Source organism: Aulonocara sp. 'chitande type north' Nkhata Bay, linkage group LG8 (assembly GCF_057382095.1).
Source record: "Aulonocara sp. 'chitande type north' Nkhata Bay isolate Kocher_YH1m ecotype deep benthic linkage group LG8, A_spYH_male_GT1.1, whole genome shotgun sequence".
Taxonomy (NCBI): Eukaryota; Metazoa; Chordata; class Actinopteri; order Cichliformes; family Cichlidae; genus Aulonocara; species Aulonocara sp. 'chitande type north' Nkhata Bay.
The window spans coordinates 10816014-10839744 of NC_141351.1; the positions used below are offsets into that span (position 1 = coordinate 10816014).

The 23731-nt window shown below is 42.1% G+C and overlaps 1 protein-coding gene across 1 annotated transcript in view; it reads left to right on the forward strand.

The window, feature by feature from the left end:
* LOC147323238 (integrin alpha-M-like) overlaps positions 1–9976 on the forward strand; it is a 12186-nt gene extending 2210 nt beyond the window's left edge. The window contains exons 5-25 of the mRNA XM_086303495.1: positions 207–334; positions 432–577; positions 993–1143; positions 1876–2026; positions 2423–2496; positions 2667–2787; positions 2876–3015; positions 3111–3257; positions 3350–3562; positions 3656–3789; positions 4459–4601; positions 4704–4858; positions 4972–5097; positions 7653–7726; positions 8096–8237; positions 8327–8425; positions 8540–8619; positions 8704–8790; positions 8913–8973; positions 9067–9303; positions 9400–9976. Coding sequence (XP_086159621.1) covers positions 207–334; positions 432–577; positions 993–1143; positions 1876–2026; positions 2423–2496; positions 2667–2787; positions 2876–3015; positions 3111–3257; positions 3350–3562; positions 3656–3789; positions 4459–4601; positions 4704–4858; positions 4972–5097; positions 7653–7726; positions 8096–8237; positions 8327–8425; positions 8540–8619; positions 8704–8790; positions 8913–8973; positions 9067–9303; positions 9400–9504 — 2714 coding nt within the window. The 3' untranslated portion in view covers positions 9505–9976. The remainder of the gene's footprint in view (positions 1–206; positions 335–431; positions 578–992; positions 1144–1875; positions 2027–2422; positions 2497–2666; positions 2788–2875; positions 3016–3110; positions 3258–3349; positions 3563–3655; positions 3790–4458; positions 4602–4703; positions 4859–4971; positions 5098–7652; positions 7727–8095; positions 8238–8326; positions 8426–8539; positions 8620–8703; positions 8791–8912; positions 8974–9066; positions 9304–9399) is intronic.
* Positions 9977–23731: the final 13755 nt, after the last annotated feature.

The window sequence follows — 23731 nt, forward strand, 5'->3', positions numbered from 1 at the left end:
ACACACACACACACACACCATGTATATCATTACTCCTGGTACCTGATTACATTTAGTGGTGCCCTCTAAAATGTTCGAAGGGGACACTTTAAAGGGACTATGTTTAAATGTGTGGTATTCACTGACCCTTTACCAAGGTACAAAATCATTTTGCTTGCATGATATGAGTTTAAAACAATATAATTTTGAATCCATCTCTTTGACAGAGTGTAGAACACAAGCAGACATTGCCTTTCTGTTGGATGGTTCAGGCAGTATAGATAATACTGCTTTTCAAACAATGAAGAAATTTGTGAAAGATCTAATCGAATCATTTCTCTTAAGTGACACACAGGTGAGCAGCTGCTGTCCCTCTGTCAGTAAAATCATGGCAAAGACATAAAATAGCTACATTTTTATTTCTATTAAGTATTTTTTTCTCTCTTTTTCAGTTTTCTGTTTCCCAGTTCTCTACTTCACCGCAGGTTCACTTTTACTTTAAGAAATTTTCCTCATCTGGATCAGTGGAGACTGACATCAATGACATCAGTCAACAGGAGGGAGCTACTTACACAACCAAGGCCATCAGATATGTTGTGTAAGTACTGCAGTTATAATAGTGAAGAAGTGCAGATACATTATTGTCCAGTTGATTTTTTTCCATAAATCTGATCACATTAAGTACTGTGTGGACTGTATGACTGAGGGAAGCCTTTTAAAAGACACACTGTACACAAACTTGTGCTTCAGAGTGTCATCTTCTACTGAGAAGATGATATGGCCCCAACTAAGGCTAAATTCAAATATTTGCTGAGTTTAATTTGAAAAAAATAAAACAAACAAACAAACAAACTTGCATAACGTTGATTTGTACAAAAAGTTTAAAAAATTGCCAAAGAGAATGACATGTAGAAATAATAATAATAATAATGCAGTTTACCTGATTGTGTATAATTTACAAGATCAACTGTAAAACAATATTTTGAAATGAGATTTGTTTTTTTATTTGACAGGAACAATGTTTTCACACCACAAAGTGGTTCCAGACAAAATGTCAAGAAGGTCTTGATAGTACTTACTGATGGACAATCTCATGAACAGACTGATCTGGGAGGTGCAGCACAGCTAGCAGAGAGTAAAAACATTGTTCGATTTGCTATTGGGGTAAGTACTTCCATTATTTAAACCTGCAGTATGTTGAGTTTTATAATAATGAGTTTTATTCAGTTGTCACACTACAGTCACATTATGCTGCACTATAGGGAGAAAAGTCCTGAACCACCCACTCACTACAGCTCCTGAAGTTGCTTGGCTTAAAGTCAATCATGAAATATACAGGCAGACCAAATAAAATTTGGTGACTTGTTGCAGCAGTGCGATCATATTACAGTACTACACTTAAATTCAGTGAGCTCTTTAGAATGACTCACTCATTCACAAATATTTGTAAATTCAGACTGCATGGCTAAGGGATTGAATTTTTTTTGCCTGTAGTGATATGACCGAAGACACCCGAATTCAAAGATTAGGAGTTTTGGTTACATGCTGGCCACACATTTGTATATGCACCATATAATGTACATGTAGTGCATTTATTTAAATCAAAGCCAAACTCACTGACCATGTAAAATTTAAATGAAGTCTCTTAAATGAAAAAGCTGAATTACTAATGGAAACATGAGATATGTGTGTAATACAAATACAGCTAGTAGAGGAAAAAATATGTGTAAAAACTATTTCATAGCATGACATAAATGTTATCATGGATTTAGGTTCTATTCAGTGTTAGCGAGTTTAAAACCTGTTTGTAAATCAAGTGAAGTTTAACGAATGTATTTTAATAAAGTGAGCAAAAAATTTTTGTAGTATGAGGACTCAAAAATATTTGTCAACAAGGTGGGGAATGCATTTAATAAACCTGATGCCAGAAGAGAACTGGACACCATTGCATCATCTCCCTCAAACAAACACGTCTTTCAAGTGGAGAACTTCGACGCACTTGAAGTAATAAGACAGAATCTGCAGGACAAAATTTTCTCAATCGAAGGTACAAACATAAATTTATTGTTACAACTTTGTTAAAATTCCTGTAAATGTTTCAAAAATTAAAATGATTGCACTGTAATAAATGCTACTTTCAGCCGCTCACTTATTCACAAGGGATTTTTTTCACATTCATTATGAGGATCTGTGTCCTTCTGGAATTGAAGCAGTTAACTTTCATTTGTTGTGTAAAATGCTACAATAAGAAGCAACTAAAATTAGTACATTGTATTAACTTTATTGTACTGTATTCAGTAAAGTCACCTGTAAAAGCAAATGTAACTTTACATTTTGTGAAATGAGCAATAAATGCTCAGTAGTTTTTAAAAAAATGAACCTTCAAATTGAATTTGGCTCATCGTGTCTCTCTTTTACCTTCTCATTTATTTTTCTGTTACAGGATCTCAAAGCAGTGGAGAGTCACTGAAAATGGAAATGTCTCAAGAGGGATTCAGTGCAGTTTATGTGCCCGAGGTAATTAAAACTACCTGAAATTCACCAGACAGTCTAGTCATAGAAAGAAAGATTCACATGTGCCTTTGTGGCAGTTTTTAAGTTCTAATGGCAAATACAGGTTAAACACAGTCCAGATTTTAAATGTAAAATAAATTGTGTAGAAAATGTATTTTCTGTCTGCACTGTAGGGAATTCAGATGTCTATTGTTGGTGCAAACCAGTGGAAGGGAGGCTACGTGCAATACACAACAGGAGGCCAGAAGGTGAAAACATATGAGGATGTGTCTTTGGAGCCTGACAGTTATCTTGGTAAGAATAGTTTGCAAAACAGACATAATTTAAAAGGATTAATCAGGAATCTTAATCTGTCTTCTCCTTTTGAAAACCAAAATTCTAGGTTACTCCATGGCGATTGCTAAATCCTGGCATGGCTCTCTGACATTTGTTGGTGCTCCAAGATATAAACACAGAGGAGCTGTGTTTGCTGTTAACAGAGAAAACTTGAAAAACCAAAAGATTGAGCCCTTTTCATCACAGGTATTCATTTGTATTAAGACAGATATGAATTAAATTATAATTTCCATAGAAATTATTATCTCAGATACAAAAATAATAATATCTTCCTTACACAGTATCAGACTGGTGAATATTTTGGGGCAGAGGTGTGTACCATGGACATAAATAATGATGATATCACTGATCTAATCTTCATATCAGCCCCAATGTACATGGAGCCTGATAGAGAGGGAAGAGTTTATGTTTGCAGATTAACTGGTTTGGTAAATCACAGTTTTATCTACTGCAGTTAAATTATTCGGTTTATTTGTCAACTTTCTTAATGTTCATAAAATATTAACTCTCTTCCTTTCAGATTGTGGAGTGTAATTTTGATGATCCGTTAGTACTAAGAGGACATGCAGCTGTCAAAGGAAGGTTCGGCTCTTCTCTTGCTGTGCTGCCTGATCTAAACTCAGATGGATTCATGGATTTGGCAGTTGGAGCACCTTTGGAGAATAATGGTGAAGGCAGCATCTACATATTTAATGGCGAAGGAGGAGGAAGAATCAGTCCTACTTACTCACAGGTACACAACATCAAAGTACTCACAAAGATGTCTAAACTCATCTATCAAGTAAAGTCAATATTTTATGAAATCTGATTAATTAAAATATTTCAGAGAATTACTGGCTCTGAGGTCCAGTCAGGACTGAAGTTCTTTGGCATGTCAATCAGTCAGTCGTCTTTTGACCAGAGTGGTGATGAACTGCCTGACTTAGCGGTGGGTTCAAAGGGTAGAGTTGTCTTACTGAGGTAAGTCCAGGTAATGGTCAAATATTTAGGTACATTCTAAAGTTCATTATTATAAGAATGGCACATTTACAAATATATTTTATTAAAAGCTTTAATGATTTATGTTAAATTATTACACAAATCATTAACAATAATTTACAGCATTTCTGTTTTTTGGGGTTTGGGGTATGATTTAGACCTTCAATTTTTATTAAGTTTTTAGTTTCTGACTTTCTAGTGCGCCCCAGTGTTTCCCTTTATTCTCATACTTACCTCTCTGAATTATTAGTTTATTATTTTCAGTTGTGTTTTGTTTCATTGTTTCCTATCTCCATCATTATCTGATGTTTTATACTGTCTGAGTCTCCCTCTGTTCCGTGTTGCATATTCCCTCTAAATAAGTCCTGTGATTTCTGGTTTTGAATCCCTTGCTTTTTTTTTTTCTTTTGTTTTGAAAGTATTCAGCATTAAAGCTGCCTTTTTGGTTTAGATATCATTTCTCAGGTCCATATTTTCTCTTCCACACAGCTTAACCCAGACAATTAGATAAAATCAAAAGTTCTCTTTCCAAAAGGAAATTCTCCCCTTTAACAGGAAGAAACCTCTGTCTGAACACGGCTCAGGCAGGGGCAGCCATCTGCCATGTCCTTCACACGTGTTTTTTTTTTTTTTTTTTTTTTTACTTTCCAGATCAAGACCCATAGTAATGGTGAAAGCTGAGGTATCGTTTAGCCCAAACAAAATCCCTACACAGAATTTAGACTGCTCAAAACCGTCAGAGAATACAGCTGAAATCTGCTTTAATATGAGCAGAGTGTCTGCAGTCGGCACAGGTTAATCATCCTTCTCTCTTTTTCTCAATCACTGCACATCATTTTATTTTTATTGTATTTAAACTTGCAACATTAAAATCAAATTATATTTCTCTATTTTAGCTCGAGCAAGGATTGATTACACTATAACACTGGATGCCACTCGCAAGCCTCCAAACAACCGAGCTTACACCAGTGGGAAACAACGAGAGCAGTCTGGATCAGTTACTGTTGACTTGGGAATAAAAAAATGTTCAACTGTAAAATTCCTCATTGAGGTAAGATCTAATAGTAATCTTAAAATCCTTCAAAGTCATTAAACTTAAGATTTTGTTTAATTAATTTTACTTTTAAGACTCCTCCAACATTGAATCTAAACCTCTTCTTGCAGGCTTGCCCCAAAGATGCTCTCAACCAACTTTCCAATGAGCTCAAATTCACGTTTAATGGTTTGCCCTCAAACACAAACCTCAGACCAAGTCTCGCCCCGCAGGCCCAAACAACAACCATTCATCCTGTAAGTAAACCTTTAAAAACCCTATTAGCTGACCAACTGAGGCTAGTCTTTATGAAGTTATGAGAAACTTTTAGGTTTGCCCTTAACTTTACTGAATCAATTTTATTGTAGGCATGCAACTGACTGATACTTCTTTGAGCGACTTCTGTGCAAGTACTTGAAGTAAATGAGTCACCATTAGTGCAGTGACGACATGTTTTAAGCTGAGCCCATGAAGGCCTTCTGCCTGTTCAGAAATAAATATCAAATAGAAAAAAAAATGTGTTTTTAAGTCACACATAAGATAAGAGATAAGATAAGATAAGATAAGATAGAACTTTATTAATCCCTCGGGTGGATTCCTCTGGGAAATTCGACTTTTTTATTTATTTATTTATTTATTTATTTATTTATTTATTTATTTTTTTTTAAGATAAGTATGACATATGACCTTCCTCTTAGTATTTATGTATGAATACAAAGCTGATAGCAAAAAGCAAATATGAAACCCTACAAAAAGAGACTTTCAAGCGATCGCCACAGTGATTCTACTTTAGAAACATGAACAGGTAGAAGCAGAGGCCGCATGTTGTCTGTGCAGCTGATTGCAAAGAGCTGAAGTTGTGTCAGCAGCATAATGCAGTTGTTTCTGTTCCTGATTCACTTTATACTTTACCATCATGCTCTCATTCTTTATGAATAAAAGTACTGTCCATATCCATGCTGTATACCACACTAGGGATGCACCGATACCGATATCTGGTATCGGCCTCGATACCACATTTTCTAAAGTACTCGTACTCGTTAAAAGTCCCCCAATACTGGGGACCGATACCACAGTCTGAGAAATGTCTATGTTTGAGCGGTGTATAAGGGGTTAATCACAGGCGCCGAGTGCCCGTCCCCAGGCCCCGGCTGCAGCTCAGAGTGGGGGAGAAGGGGAGGCGAGACATGTCAGCCATGTGGAACTATTTCAAAGTGAACGAACATGACAAAACAAAGGCGGACTTCAAATTGTGCTCAGCGAAATTGTCCAGAGGAGGCTCAAAAGGTAGTGCATTTAACACAAGCAATTTAATCAAGCACCTAAAATCCCAACACGACAATGAGTACAAGGAGTTTACCCACGCTTCTAATCCAACACAACCCACGCTGCAGCAAACTCTTGCAAGACGAGAGAAAATGTCCAGAGACAATCTACATGCTGTGAAAATAACACAGGCAATTATCAAGTACATTGCATTGAGTGACCAGCCACTCTCGGAGGTAGAAAATGTTGGATTCCTGCGTCTCCTCCATGTTCTGGAGCCCAGATACGATGTCCCAAGCCGCCACTACATGACTGACACAGAGCTGCCTAAACTACACGAGTCCATGAAAAAACATATCCACAGCCTACTGCAAGCCTCCTCTGCGTTTAGTTTCACCACGGATATTTGGACAAGCAGGGTTAGCCCCGTGTGGCTGATTAGCCTAACCTCCCAGTGGATAGACGAGTTTCACGCCGCAACGAGCCATTACATGCCAAACAATTCCGCGGCTCGCACACCAGCCAGGCTATAGCGCATGTGTTTGAGGAAATGCTCCAGACATGGGGTATACCTAAGACATCAGTACATGTTGTGCCTTGTGACAATGCCAAAAACATGATTAAAGCCATGAATGACGCAGGGCTCCCAAGTCTGCCATATGTCGCGCACACGCTCCAACTGGTTGTTCACGAGGGCTTATTAGCACAGAGGAGCATAGCTGATGCTATAGCAGTGGGGCGGAAAATAGTTGGACATTTTAAACATTCCGCCTTAGCCTACTCCCGCCTCGAGGACATTCAGGGACAGCTCAACCAGCCAATAAAGAGACTGCAGCAGGACGTACTCCAGTCCCTCATTGAGCAAAAGCGAGTGCTGGGCGTGTATGTGTCCGAGCATGAACTCCCTGACTATCTCACCGCTAACCAATGGGCTCTTATGGAGACGACTGTTGCCATCCTCGCCCCTTTGAGGAACTAACTAAAAAAGTGAGCAGCTACGACGCACTAGCCTCTGATGTCATCCCAGCTGTGACTGTGCTAGTGTGACTTCTAAACAGAAAAACAGACGAACAAATTTAAAATTTTGTTTTTTTATAATTATTTATTCTGTAATATGTTGCAAACAACATGCTTTTCATTTTAAATAAATGTTCTTAATTCCAAACTAGTCCCTTGTTTGTTTGTTTGTTTTTTGTTAAATTACAGGACTAAAGCTGTTACCTGTAAATTTAAATCATGTTTTTATTAAGTACTCTGTATCGGCGAGTACTGAAATGCAAGTACTCGTACTCGTTTTCAAAAAAGTGGTATCGGTGCATCCCTAGACCACACCTTTATTTTCCTCCTCTATCAAACAACTGAAACCAGCTGATTGTTGTGTGAGTACAAGTGATCGTGGCTCAAGAGTTGGGAGTTCGCCTTGTAATCCGAAGGTTGCTGGTTCGAGCCCCAGCTTGGACAGTCTCGGTCGTTGTGTCCTTGGGCAAGACACTTCACCTTTAAATAATGTATAATATGTACTTTTCCATTATGCTCTCTTCCACAGTTAGGGTTTGAGATCAACTGTGGAACTGACAACAAATGCGTTGATAACCTGAAAGTGGATTTCAACTTCACCAGGTGAGGCACTGTTACAAAACTTAAGCTTTGCGTGTGAATCTTGTTTTCTTCAAATGTGTTGTTATTTGCAAGCTGAATTTAATGTCACTTAACTTGTCTTTACATGACCATCATTAATATTTTTGAAAGTGATGACACTCAGTTGTTTTGTTTGTGCTAACAACCAAATATTAGAATGTTAACTCAATAAAAAGGGATGAATTTAGCGCCAATATCTTAGCACAGCCATTTTTACCTTACTGTTTGAACTAAAAAAATAACATGGTTTATCAAAGCTCAAAGTACATCATATTTGATATACTCTGACATTGGTATGCCTGTAGTCTTGTCTTGTTTTGCCTTGTTCTCATCCTCCTTAATACTCCACAGATCCTCAGTGGTTAAACTGGGCATTGATGAGCTTTTAGATGTCACAGTCACAGTGGAGAACAGAGGAGAAAAATCCTACAACAGCCGTGTTATTCTCACGTACCCAGCTGGACTCTCCTACAGGAAGTTCACCATTCAGCAGGTAAAGCATCAGGATCAAGTCTGTATCAGTTCATCACTGATCTGCAGCTCTTCCAATGCATCCAGCAGTCATTTTGTTTTCTAATAAAGGGAAGAATTGAGTGCAACTCTGTGGACAGTGAAGATGACTTATCACGAGGAAGGACAGACTGCACTATTGACAAGCCAGTTTTCAAGAACAGAACTGAGGTTTGTGTTTTTGTTTTTTGTTTTTTTTTTTTTGACCAAATGATCCATTCTCCCTTCTGCACAGTTTAGTAAAAACAGGAGTCATTCCAATCTGTCTTCTTCATTTGAATTTAGGTTTCCTTCATTGTCTCCTATGGGATTGAAGCAGACAGTCGACTTGAGAGGAAGCTCTTTGTCACTGCAAATGCCACCAGGTACTGTTCATTTAGTCCAGGTGCACTTCATTTAGGCAATAACCTCACATATACGGTACAAATCATTTCACTTTTCCTTTTCAGTGGAAATCAGGAGCATGCCCCTACAAGTGAACTCTACAAAAAGAAATGGATTGATGTAAAATACAGCATTTCAATGACATTTGAAAGGTATGTGTTTTTCTGTTTTAACAAAAGCAAACCATTAAGAAATTAACAAATGATGATTTATTGATATTATTTATAATAATAGTTATTTAATGATTGAAATATTTTTGGTTAACTCCTCTCAGCTACAGAAGTTTCACTTTGGGGATAATTCATTTGCAAAAACCCATCCAACAATCAATCAAGGTACAAATCTGTATATATCAGTATTTTTTAAAGTTCATTGTATGATTTAGACCTAACTGCAATGATTGGTTGTGCTCTTCTTTTCTTGTTTAGGTTAAAAATGACATCAGATCGCTTAATTTCACTTTAGTGATCCGGGTTCCAGTGAAGCTTGGTGAAAAAGACATTTGGGTGGATTTGAGCAGCCTACAGGTAATTTATGTGCACTTCATCTATCAGATTGAGACAGTGGTGCAGGTGTATCCTAAACCAGATTTCATCAAACCAATTGTCATAGGATCCCTGGGAGGGTTGGCTTTTTTGGTTGTACTCACGGCTGGGCTGTATAAGGTGAAACACTCTTCTTACTTTTTTTTGGTGGATTTCACAACTTCAAAAAGTTATAACAGTTATTGTACTGTTATTTCATTTTTTTTTCACTGCTAGACTGGATTTTTCAACAGTCATTATAAATGGACCCTCAATCAAGAAGAAGATGGCCCAGGTCCAGGAACTGATGAAGGTGCACCTACAACAAACACATATTTGTAGATGTGTATGCATCCTCCTGTTTTAGAAATGAACCTGCTAGATTCATATTAGAACAGACTGAATAAACAAAAAACAACCTAACATCACTTCCTCACTCATTCATTCACTATCACCTCTAGCAGAGGTTCCCATCTGTTGTTCACGGTCCTGACAAAGGGGCACAAAGTGAACCTTACAATGTGAAAGTAAATTTCATTTTTGCAATAGACACACAAAAATTTCTTTTTCAGGACCCTAAAACTTTTCAAATCATACTGTGAGAGAAGGACAGCACAATTGTGTACAAACTGATTAAATCTCACGCTGGTACCTGATGACAAGGCATAAGGAGCAGACACTGTATGTTGAGGGACCACTGTAGAAAAAGTCAGGAATTACCATCCTACGATACAATACATTCAGTAATTTTGCTTCATTGTAAGACTTCTTGCATGATATTCTGTTATTTGCGATTACCTGAGTGATTTTCTGGACACTCATCTCATGTATGAGCTTTAAGGTGTATTTTTAAAGTAACTATTATTACTATTAAGAATCAAACTGCTTGTCTACAGTTAGTTAAAAAGCTACTAAAGAATTGCTGTAATTGTGAAAACATTTACAATGTGAATGGATTTGTTAAGAAATGAATTATGAAATATGTAACATGTATAAAAATAAATTGTATTATTCTTCTGTATTTATTATATGGAGGATGTGGGTAGAATTACATTTCATATGAAGTCTTATCATTCTATCATATTAATTAGAAAAATAACAGCAGACATACAGAGCAGATATATTATTTTATAATTAGTTTACAGAAGACTAGCATCATATTAGAAATTAATGCTTTATAACAGTGGTTCTCAAACTGTGGTACGAGTACTGCTGGTGATACTTAGGCTCCCTGTAGTGGTACACGGGAAATCTCCCCCCAAAAAATTTAAGATTAAATAATAAACCATTGTGGAGGTATGCAAAGACAACACAAGAGTTCCCAAGGCTCTTCTCGGAGCTGGAGTCAACCAGAAAACATCGTGAGTCCTCTATAAAGAGCAGCCTTTCCTTATCGCCAGCGGTCGCGGCCGCTACAGAGTGCTTTTTTCCACTAGATAAAAGTTAACATGAGGGTCCCCAATGAGTAGGGACAAATGTAACTTCATGGCAGGATGCTGTAAACCAGTGGTGTCCAAACTTTTTTCACTGAGGGCCACATACATAAAAATATAGGAGGGGCTGGACCACTTACTAGAAATTAGGTATATAACCTTAACTTTAGTGTATTAAAGTTAGAAAAATCACTTAAAAGTGGTCAAATATGTTATATTGTTGAATATAATTAAAGACAAAACTGCCTTCATCACAGCTTTCCATAAATGGATCTTTATTGATTTATTCAGAAAAAGCTTTGGTAGCTCATTCTCAGAACAGCAGCCTCAGATTTCTTCTTAGACGGAAGATTTACAGTACAGAGAAAAAAACAAAGGGGAAAATGGGACGGGTACATTTCAAGCTTGTTATTTAAGTTAATAGGTGTGTTGCTAAGCCTAATAACGTTCGTTTGAAACCGTTATCAACATTAACAGACTGAACTGGACTTAAAAACAGACTTAATAACTAATTTTAGTAAATTATTCTGGTGAGTATCAGCTGCGCCGGGTATGTAAATCGGGCCATCCAGCTGCGGTGCTGATCGTACGCCACTCGTGCCAAAAATCAGGACAAATGTCACTTGATCAAGGAGCAGATGTGCATCAGATGAGATCAGCTGATTTTGCGTGTGCCTGGGCTGTGCACAGTGGTGTGTACTCTGTGTGTTTACAAAATAAACGCATATAAGAAAGTGGTGCGCAAAAGCAGGGTAGTGACAGAATTGATGCGCATTATTGATATTTGAAGCATGTGTACCTGCACATTACTGTGGAATATATATACACTCAACAAAAATATAAACGCAACACCTTTGTTACTGCTCCCATTCCCCATGGGATGGACGTAGAGACCTAAAATTCATTCCAGATACACAATATAACCATCCCTCCCAAACAGTGGTCACAAATCAGTCCAAATGTGTGGTAGTGGGCACATCTGCTATATTGAGATAATCCATCCCACCTCACAGGTGTGCCACATCAGGATGCTGATCTGACATCATGAGTAGTGCACAGGTGTACCTCAGACTGCCCACAACAAAAGGCCACCCTGGAATGTGCAGTTTTTTGCGCTATTGGGGGTCTGGGGACCCAGAACCGGTCAGTATCTGGTGTGACCACCATTTGCCTCATGCAGTGCAACACATCGTCGCATGGAGTCTATCAGATTGCCAATTGTGGCCTGTGGAATGTTGGTCCGCTCCACTTCAATGGCTGTGCGAGGTTGTTGGATATTCGTGGGAACTGGTACACGCTGTCAAGCACATCCCGAACATGCTCAATGGGTGACATGTCCGGTGAGTATGCTGGCCATGCAAGAACTGGGACATTCTCAGCTGCCATCTGCCCTGAACAATGTGAACCATGATTCATCCGTGAAGCGCACACCTCTCCAACGTGCCAGACGCCATCGAATGTGAGCATTTGCCCACACAAGTCTGTTACGGCGACGAGCTGGAGTCAGGTCAAGACCCCGATGAGGACGACGGGCATGCAGTTGAGCGTCCCTGAGACGGTTTCTGAAAGTTTGTGCAGAAATTGTTTGGTTGTGCAAACCAATTGTTCCAGCAACTGTCTGGGTGGCTGGTCTCAGACGATCTTGGAGGTGAACCTGCTGGATGTGGAGGTCCTGGGCTGGTGTGGTTACACGAGGTCTGTGGTTGTGAGGCCGGTTGGATGTGCTGCCATATTCTCTGAAACGCCTGTGGAGACGGCTTATGGTTGAGAAATGAACATTCAATGCACGGGTGACAGATCTGGTTGACATTCCTGCTGTCAGCATGCCAATTGCACGCTCCCTCATTGCTTGTGGCATCTGTGGCATTTTGCTGTGAGACAAAACTGCACATTCCAGGGTAGCCTTTTGTTGTGGGCAGTCTGAGGTACACCTGTGCACTACTCATGATGTCAGATCAGCATCCTGATGTGGCACACCTGTGAGGTGGGATGGATTATCTCAATATAGCAGATGTGCCCACTACCACACATTTGGACTGATTTGTGACCACTGTTTGGGAGGGATGGTTATATTGTGTATCTGGAATGAATTTTAGGTCTCTACGTTCATCCCATGGGGAATGGGAGCAGTAACAAAGGTGTTGCGTTTATATTTTTGTTGAGTATATATATATATATACATATGGTCCAGGCAAGCTACAGTTGCAGCCACAGCTGCCCTGGGGCAGACTGACAGAACCGAGGCTGCCATATCGCGCCATCGGCCCCTCTGGCCAGCACCAGTAGGCAAGTAGGGTAAAGTGTCTTGCCCAAGGACACAACGACCAGGACAGAGAGCCCAGGGATCGAACCGGCGACCCTCCGGTTACAGATGCGATTCCCAAACCCCTGAGCCACGGTCGCCCCATATATATATATATATACACACATATGTATATGTGTGTGTATGTGTATATATATATATATATATATATATATACACACACATACACACACACACACACACACATATATATATATACATACATACATACATACATACCAGCCAGGGAGCTTGAGGGTCCTGCGCAGTATCTTAGCTGTTCTCAGGACTGCGCCCTTCTGGACAGAGATCTCCGATGTTGTTCCCGGGATCTGCTGGAGCCACTCGCCTAGCTTGGGAGTCACCGCACCTAGTGCTCCGATTACCACGGGGACCACCGTTACCTTCACCCTCCACATCCTCTCGAGCTCTTCTCTGAGCCCTTGGTATTTCTCCAGCTTCTCGTGTTCCTTCTTCCTGATATTGCTGTCATTCGGAACCGCTACATCGATCACTACGGCAGTCTTCTTCTGTTTGTCTACCACCACTATGTCCGGTTGGTTAGCCACCACCATTTTGTCCGTCTGTATCTGGAAGTCCCACAGGATCTTAGCTCGGTCATTCTCCACCACCCTTGGGGGCATCTCCCATTTTGACCTCGGGACTTCCAGGTTATACTCGGCACAGATGTTCCTGTACACTATGCCGGCCACTTGGTTATGGCGTTCCATGTATGCCTTGCCTGCTAGCATCTTGCACCCTGCTGTTATGTGCTGGATTGTCTCTGGGGCATCTTTACACAGCCTGCACCTGGGGTCTTGCCTGGTGTGATAGACCCCAGCCTCTATGGATCTTGTGCTCAGAGCTTGTTCTTGTGCTGCCATGATTAGTGCCTCTGTGCTGTCTTTCAGTCCAGCTTTGTCCAGCCACTGGTAGGATTTCTGGATATCAGCCACCTCCTCTATCTGCCGGTGGTACATACCGTGCAGGGGCCTGTCCTTCCATGATGGTTCCTCGTCTCCCTCCTCTTTCTTGGGTTTCTGCTGCCTGAGGTATTCACTGAGCACTCGGTCAGTTGGGGCCATCTTCCCAATGTATTCTTGGATGTTCGTTGTCTCATCCTGGACTGTGGTGCTGACACTCACCAGTCCCCGGCCCCCTTCCTTCCGCTTAGCATACAGCCTCAGGGTGCTGGACTTGGGGTGAAACCCTCCATGCATGGTAAGGAGCTTTCTTGTCTTTATGTCAGTGGCTTCTATCTCCTCCTTTGGCCAGCCTATTACCCCAGCAGGGTACCTGATCACGGGCAGGGCGTACGTGTTGATGGCTCGGATCTTGTTCTTACCATTCAGCTGACTCCTCAGGACTTGCCTGACCCTCTGCAGGTACTTGGTGGTTGCAGCTTTTCTAGCGGCCTCTTCATGGTTCCCATTCGCCTGCGGGATCCCCAAGTACTTGTAACTGTCCTCTATGTCTGCAATGTTGCCTTCTGGTAGTTCAATCCCCTCAGTTCTGACTACCTTCCCTCTCTTTGTTACCATCCGACTACACTTCTCCAGTCCGAACGACATTCCAATGTCATTGCTGTATAGCCTGGTAGTGTGGATCAGTGAATCGATGTCTCGTTCACTCTTGGCATACAGCTTGATGTCATCCATGTACAGGAGGTGGCTGACAACTGCTCCGTTCCGTAGTCGGTATCCGTAGCCAGTCTTGTTAATGATCTCACTGAGGGGGTTCAGGCCTATGCAGAACAGCAGTGGGGACAGAGCATCTCCTTGGTAGATCCCGCACTTGATGGTGACTTGTGCTATGGGCTTAGAGTTGGCCTCTAGTGTTGTACGCCACATCCCCATTGAGTTCCTGATGAAGGCTCTTAGGGTCCCATTGATCTTGTACAATTCTAGGCATTCCAGTATCCAGCTGTGGGGCATTGAGTCATAGGCCTTCTTGTAATCAATCCAGGCAGTGCACAGGTTGGTCAGTCTGGTCTTGCAGTCTCGGCTGATTGTTCTGTCTACCAGTAGCTGGTGTTTTGCGCCTCTGGTATTCTTGCCAATTCCTTTCTGTGTCCCGCTCATGTATTGACCCATGTGCCTGTTCATCTTAGCCAATATGATGCCTGACAGGAGCTTCCATGTAGTACTGAGGCAGGTTATTGGTCGGTAGTTGGAGGGGACCGGTCCCTTCTTGGGGTCCTTGGGGATCAGGACCGTCCGGCCTTCAGTTAGCCATTCCGGGTGTCTCTCGTTAACTAGCAGCTGGTTCATTTGTGCTGCCAGACGCTCGTGGAGTGCAGTCAGCTTCTTCAGCCAGTAGGCGTGAACCATGTCGGGCCCTGGTGCTGTCCAGCTCTTCATACTGGAGACCCTTTCTTGGATATCTGCCACTGTGATGGTTACTGGACCCTGTTCAGGGAGGTCGCTGTGGTCTGCCTTCAGATCCTCTAGCCACTGAGCATTGCCGTTATGGGTTGCATCCTTCTCCCATATGCTCTTCCAGTATTGCTCCGTCTCCAGCCTTGGTGGTGCTGTTCTCTTATTGTTCCCTTGCCACTGAGAGTACACCTTTGCTGGTTCTGTGGAGAACAGCTGGTTTATTCTCCTGCCTTCTATCTCTCTGGTGTACCTCCTTAAGCGGCTGGCCAAGGCTGTGAGTCTTTGCTTGGCAGTTTCCAAGGCCTCAGGTATGGACAGCTTGCTGTATTTCTTAGGCACTTTCTTTGTCGCACCTTTCTGCAACTCCGTTAGTTGGCTAACCTCCCTCCGTGCTACTTTGATCTTGCCCTCTAGCCTCCTTCTCCATGGAGGGTACTTCCCCTTGTGGCTGTTCAACTTGTAGCCAAGCATCTCACTGATCACTGCTGCCGTATTGTAGATCAGCTTGTTAGTTTCGGTAACCGTGGTTGTAGGTATTATCATACATCATCTAGCAGTATATATGTGTATATATATAGCTGAGGAGAGTCCCAGATGAGGGGTCACTCAGCAGCCGCGGAGCAGAAGCCAGGGGGGGTTGCAGTGACGTGCCTGTGAGCTCCGGCAGTCAGCTGTGCCAGAGTGACTGAGCCCCAGGCCGAGAGGCCGAGGGCACCCTACCACCGAAGTGGCCCGAGCGAGCCCCAGGCTCCAGGCCCCGATAAGCAGCCACCAAGGAGTGAGCCGGTGTGTACCTGCGCCCATCCCCGGACACAAAGAACCACCAATGCACCGATGTCTGAGGGAGTCCGCCACCGGCAGGGGAAGTGGTGGGGGGAGATAGGCCTCCAAACCTTGGAGGGCCTGAGATGTCCCCAGAGAGGTGGCGTCTGATACCCAACCTGACATATAGACACAGACATACAGGCACACACAGATACAAACATTCATTCCCACCCTCATGCTCTCATATGCAATTACTCAACACTCAACCAACGTGGAGACAGACATAGAGAGACACTGTACACACAATCACAATCCCCAAGCATACTCTAAGAACCGGGTCTAGGTACCCTTGCCCCTGGAGGGGGAAACTGCACCCAGACCCAGGTGGTGTTACCCTTTTCCCTGCAGTGGGGAGAAGCAGACCGCCCCGACTCCGCAGCAGCAGGGAGGCCCCACACTCCAGACCCCAGTTGGACGGCCAACTCCTCCTCCTGGCCCCCCGCTCCAGCAGGTCACAGAGAACGGGGGTGCGAGAAGACTCCAAACCTCCCTCCGCCCGCTCATATGTAGTGTTGATGCATGTGTGTTCTAAGGTGCATTTAAAACCCAGGAGGGCATGGAGCTACCTGCCAAAGAGCAGCAGGTAAGTGCATAGCCCCTCCTGATGGCCCTCAGTGTCTACGTGTATTTAAAATTGAGAGGTGGGCAACGACTCCAGGGGTGAGGTGTACACCCTGATGGTCTTTTGGAGTCCGTGTATCGTGCCCACCCCCAAGATCCTATATGTATGTGTTATGAGAGTGTGAGTAATGTGAATGTCTAAGTTGTGAGATAAAATTGAGGCAAAGGCAGACAGAAGGGGACAGGGGGGGGGGGATGCCTCCCCTGCACCCTGGTGACACACCTTTACCCAAAGGCCCTGCATGTGTGGGTGGTTGTGGTGGAGCGGGAAGAGGGAGGCAGCTGGAGATGGGGAGGGAAGGAAGGGAGGGGCAAGTGACCCCTCCCTGGGGCCAGCTCCCCCCGCTGACCCCCATACTCCACAACCCGCCAGGGAAAGGGGGCCCAGGCCCATCCGAACCAGGACCCAGAACAGCAGCGCCGCCCGGCCCCACAGAGCCCGGGACAGCCCACCCGACCCCACCACAGAGAAAACTGCACCCACCCCGTCATCCACTCATCTTCCAGACTACACAAGACAATAGACGCCCAAGCTGAGATCTTCCTCCACCTCTCCTGTATCCCCCCCCTCCTGCAGAGTGAGTTCCTGAAGAGAGGAGAGCTCCTGCAAGGTGTAACAACCTCCCCCACCAGTTGAAGAGCCCCCCAGGTGGCTCGATGCACTGGCGGCACCCTGCGCCAGGGCCGGGCCCCCATACACCCACCCGCCCACAACCCCAGCAACATACCAGCCAGGGCCCCAGCCCAGAGACGGAGCGCCCCCAGAACCTCACGCCTGTCCCAGACCCACCCAGGGGCTACCAGGCTACCAGGTCAGTAACCCACGTCCGTCAGCACAGACCCTCCCCTAGCCCCACTGCACGCAGCCACGAGGAAACCGTCACCTAAGAGCCAGCAGAGCCCTTAATAGGCCATGACCGCTACCCCGGGTTGAGCCCCCCAAGGAAGATGCTCCTGGGGAACCCCCTGACGCCCTAAGCCTGTCCCTACCCCCACACCAATTACAACAGCGAAGGTGGGACCAAACTATGACCCCCCCACCCCCACTAGGTGATGAAGCTAATCAAAGGAGCCCAGAGCAATTGATCTGATGTGGTGGCAGAGGCTGTATCAAGACTAATGTAATCTAATAGATAATTTCTATATTGGTTAGAATTAAGATTATTTTTCCAGTTCATGAGGACTGTTTTCTTGGCTATGCATAGGGCAGTGAAAACCATATGGGCTATATTGTTATCTGTAGTGACATTATCTAAGCTGCCCAACAAACACACTAAAGGGGAAGTTGGAATGTTACATTTCAGACACTTTGATAAGTCTTCACATATCTCGCACCAAAACTTCTGAACTGGCGGACAGCACCAAAGAGCTTTGATATAATTGTCCGGTGTATTGGTTTGACAGTGTGAGCAGTTGTTGGTAGACGTATAACCCATCTTGAACATCCTATGACCTGTATAGTGCACTCTATGTAGTATTTTGTATTTAATTAATTGAAGACTGGGATTTCTGATTAGATGAAAGGTTTTTAAGCAAATCTGAGACCAGAAGTTTAGGTCTAAGTTAACTGATAAATCCGCTTCCCATTTTGCAATAGGAAGTGATATTGATTCATCTGTTTTAAAAAGCATTCTGTATATTTTGGATAGTAATTTGGGGGTTTTAAGAGTAAGAAATTGAACCACACTTGGTGGTGTTTGTAGTTCAACTTGACCCGGTTTAAATTTCTTTTTTACTATGGATTTAATTTGTTGATATTCTAAAAATCTTTTCTTGTTGATCCCATATTGTGTAACTAGTCTGTCAAATGAAATAAATTCTGTTCCTTCTAGTATTTGTTCTAAATATTTGATTCCTTTACCACTCCAATCTGAAAAGTTTATCATATTATTGTTTTGTAATATGTCAGGGTTATTCCAGATAGGTGTACGTTTGCATGGGATTAATGAAGACTCCGTCAATTTTAGAAACTCCCCCCATGCTGTCAGAGAAGAGCTGATGCTGACGCTTTTGAAGCATTCATGTCGTTGGATGTTTGAGCTGATAAATGGTAGATCTGAAATCTCTAGATTATTGCAAAGTGCTTGTTCTACATCTAGCCAAGGTTCATCTAAGAGGGTATGTTTTAGCCATCCTGAGATAAACTGAAGCCTGTTGGCTAAGAAGTAGTGCTGAAATTTAGGTAGTTCTAATCCTCCTTTATCCTTGGTCTTTTGTAGTGTTTTTAAGCTTATACGTGGGGGTTTATTTTTCCAAAGGAATTTGGACATACGTGAATCTAGAGATCTGAACCAATCTTGTGGCGGTTTAGTTGGGATCATTGAGAATAAATAATTTATTTTTGGTAAGACCATCATTTTTATAGCAGCAACCCTTCCCATAAGTGATATGGGTAGACATTTCCACCTAGCCAGATCACCTTCTACTTTCTTTAAAAGTGGGATATGGTTTAATTTAGTTAGATCTGCAAGCTTGGGAGAAACATTAATACCTAAATATTTTATATTTCCCGATTGCAGTGGTGTAGAAGAGGAATTATGGAAGGAGCAATTAATCGGAATGACTGTAGATTTTGACCAGTTATTTTTTACTCACCTAAAGTGCTCGTGCTCTCGTCCACTCCCCGCAAAAAAATTTGCAGCTGTGCGGTGTCTGTGGCATCGGTGCTCTCACTGCTTGTGATGGAGTAAAAATCAAAAGCACAAGCTTTATCAGACAGTTGCAGTTTAATGTTGGCTGACAAGTCTTCAGTGCGTCACACAACTGTATTTCTGGACATGCTGACGTTGTTGAAGTCCGGCACTTTTCCGGCCACATTATTTCGGTGACTTTAACGAGGCCTTGTTTTATGAGGTCTCCATCTGAAAAAGGCTTGCCATGTCTTGCGATGAGTTGGGTGACCTCATAGCTGGCTATTGTAGCCTTTTCTTGGACCTTTCGAGCACAAAAAAAATACTGTTGCTGACCCTGCAGGACAGCTACCCTTTGCTTTAATTTCTGATCTCCCTCAGCACCAGTGTAAGATGCATAGGCCTGATGTTTGGTTTCATAATGACTTTGTACATTATACTCTTTCATAACTGCCACAATTTCAGTGCAGATCCACCACCCGAATATGTCCTAGATTGAAGTTCTATAAGTCTATAATTTAAATGGTAGGTTTATTTGAATAGTGTGAGACAAAATAATAACAAACCCCCCCCCCCCCAGAAAATGCATTTCAAACCAGTTAGAAGTTAATTTGCATTTTCATGAATGAAATAAGTATTTGATTCCTGCAAAATGTGCTTTAGTACTTGGTGGCAAACCTTTGTTGGTAATAACAGGTCAGATGTATTTTGTAGCAGCAACTGAAACCTTCAGCTCCCTCCACAGATTTTCTATGGGATTAGGGTCTGGAGACTGACTAGGCCATTTCGAGACCATAATATGCTTCTTCTTGAGTCAATCCTTTGTTGCACTGGCTGTGTGTTTTGGATCACTATCATGCTGGAATACCCACCCAACCCATTTTCAATTCCCTGGCTGAGGGAAAGATGTTCTCACCCAAGATTTGATGGTACTTGGACCCATCCATCCTCCCTTTGATGCGGTGCAGTTGTCCTGACCCCTTGGCAGAAAAAACACCCCAAAACATAATGTTTCCACCTCCATGTTTGATGGTGAGGACAGTGTTCTTGGAGTCACAGGCAGCATTCCTCCTCCTCCAAACACACCGAGTTGAGTTAATGCCAAATAGCTCGATTTTGGTCTTATCTGACCACAACACTTTCACCCAGTCCTCCTCAACCCGTTCTCACTCCCAAAGCGTAACATTTTACGCTAGGTGACAAATCGTCACCATATTACGTTTTCGGCTACCCACCACGTTCCTAAATGACGACCTCGGAAAACAGAGGAAATATGAGAACCGTCTGGACTGAATCTACACATGTTCGCTCTTTTTCTTCAAATCGTTTAGAAACACGCTATTTAACATCATTAAAGTCCTGGTTAAGGTCAGGAATAAGGTTATGGTCAGGGCTAGGGATAAGGTTAGGTTTAGGGCTGGAATACAGGGCTGGAATGTCTACTACCGCGGGAGCGTCATTGCACTGGATTCCAGCCATAACCCGCCGCGTACCATAAGAACGCCGAAGGTCTCCTTTCGCGTTCCTCAGGAACGCCGCGGGACGTGACAAAACGTCGACATGTTACGCCTCGGGAGTGAGAACGCTCTGCCCTGGCCCAGTATGTTAAGCCAACTGTCACAAACCTGGGGGTCAAAGTGGACTTTGATCTGAAGTTTAATAATCAAATTAAGGCAGTGGTAAAATCTAGCTTCTTTCACCTCAGGCAGCTGTCAAAAATAAAGCCAATTCTTTCACGGCAGCACTTTAAGACAATGATCCACGCCTTTGTTAGCACTCGGCTGGATTACTGTAATGCACTTTATATTGGGGTCAGCGCATCATATATTACTCATCTACAGAGGGTGCAAAATGCCGCAGCTCGTCTTTTAACTGGCACTCGAAAGTTTGAGCACATTTCCCCTGTTTTAGCTTCACTTCACTGGTTGCCCATTTCTTTTAGGATTTATTTTAAAATTCTTTTATTTACTTGTGAAGCTCTCCATGGACTCGCCCCATCGTATCTCTCTGAGCTGCTACAGCCTTATACACCCACCCGCTCTCTCAGGTCAGCTGATCAGCTGCTCCTGAAGATACCCAGGACTGGGCGTAAACTTAGAGGAGATCGTGCTTTTGCTGTAGCAGCTTCAAAACTGTGGAACGAGCTTCCTTTAGAGATTAGACAGGCCAATTCTTTATCTGTTTTTAAGTCACTCTTGAAAACCCACCTCTTTACCCTGGCCTTTGACACCACGTGAGATGTTGGTTTTTATTTTTTTATTTTTTTTATTTCAGTTGTTTTTAGGTGATTCAATGCTGTTTTATCTTGTTTTTGTTTTAATATAGGGCTGTTTTAATTTTATGTTTTATGTGTTTTATTTATTTGTTGTGCTGTTTTCTGTTATTCCATTGTTTTAACTTATTTTCTGTACAGCACTTTGTTCCTGTGCTGGGTATTTTAAAGTGCTTTATAAATAAAATTGGATTGGATTGGATTGGAGTGACACAACGTTTCTCTCACTGAAAACGCTACTTACAGATGAACAGAATCAAATTTTGGGGATTTCCTTAGCTGGATGATTGAGCATTCATCAAGATGCATCAAGTTAACCACCACCTCTGTTTTCTTGCTGACATTCAGATGGAGGTGATTTCTTCTGGACTACTCAACAGAGCTCCCTGTACTCCAGCTCCTACCTACCCTTAATACATCCAACTACTGTGGTGCCATCAGAGAACTTCTTCAGGTGGAGTGTTTCACTGTAATGGTAATCTGGTAATCTGAGGTGTACAAATTACAAAGGAATAATACTTTATGGTCAGTTTGACCATTCAGACGTTTTGCACTCTAACTCTATAAAACTATTTCCAGTAAACAGTTTTCTTCATTCATCCATTTTAATCTAACCTAGCATTTACTCTAGTCTATGTTGCTCTGAATGGAATGAACAGTGCTGTAATTTAACTTTATTTAAGTATTACAACAATCAAAATAAGAGAACTTTATTAATCCCAGAGGAGATTTTGTGGTAAGAGTTGCTCTTGTCTTTATTGTCTTGGAAATGCTCATGAAGGCTGAATGGATTGGTGCCAAAAGTACAGTTTCATGTATGAGTACTGATGAGTAATGGCTTGGTGTGTAAATAGTTACACACAAAGCCAGTTAATTTAGATCTTGAAAGTCTAGTTACACACCCAGACATCATTCAACATCAGTCATACATAAAACTGTACTTTTGGCAGCAATCCATCCAGCCTTCATAAACATTTCTTCTAGTCTCTGTTGCTCTGGATGGAATGATGAGTGCTGTAGTTTAACTTTATTTAAATCTTAAAACAATCAGAAACAGAGTACTTTATTAATCCCAGAGGACATTTTGTCTTAATAGTTGGTCCTGTCCTTATTGTCTTGGAGCAACTGTGATCACATAATTTTCTGAGGGATTAATAAAGTCTTCAAGAGGAAATGCTTGTGAAGGGATCGCTGCCAAAAGTACAGTTTCATGTATGAGTGATGGCTCTGTGTGTACGCAGACTTTCAGGTACCAAATTAAAAATGATAAAGTCTGTCTCCTCTCAGCTTGTATATCTTGTATGTAGTTCAAGGTTTAAGCATTTGATCAGATTATTTGGGGAATGGTGCTGTTGTCCTGTTGCTATAAGTTAAATTAAAGAATTAGGCCTAAATGTTATAACAGAAAACTTGAAGCAACAATTATTCAGAGGATTGTTTGAATTTCCCGAACTGGTTTCTGTGTTTCCCAGAAAGTACAGGGCAAACCACATATATGTTGAAGATTTTTATATTCGTTGGGGTTGGTATAAAAACAAAAAAAATGAAAAACTGATAGCAGTCAAGGATTCAGTTTACTTCCTCGTATTCATCATTAATTCACACAAATAACATGATTCAAACCAAAACCCTGCGACAAAACAGCCTTTCTCTTGCAAAGGGCTGTTATCCCTTTTTCCTTGACAGTGCTTCAAGGTGAAAAAAACAATACTTAACCCTTGGATGCGCAACCTACCAATACCTACACTCTTCCACGAGAGGGGTCAAAAATGACCCCAAATAGAAACAATGCATTTTGCTATAAACTCAGATGTTATTCTTCAAAATCTTTAAAAAAGAAAAGGGGTTGTAAGATTTTCATATTTGAGGTATTCCTCATAAAACATGATTGTGACATGAGGCCCTTTGCATTTTTATTTATTTTTTCATTAATTTTAAGAAATTGCAGTTTTTTATATCACTTGTATCACTTTTGTATGCTTGCTTGACATATACTGCAGAAGCTGGGTCTTCCCTCTGAAAGGCACAAGTTGTTCATCCACTGTAACACAATCACTGAGGATGAATTTCTGTCGACAGTTGACCAGGAACAGGCCCCATATGTAGCA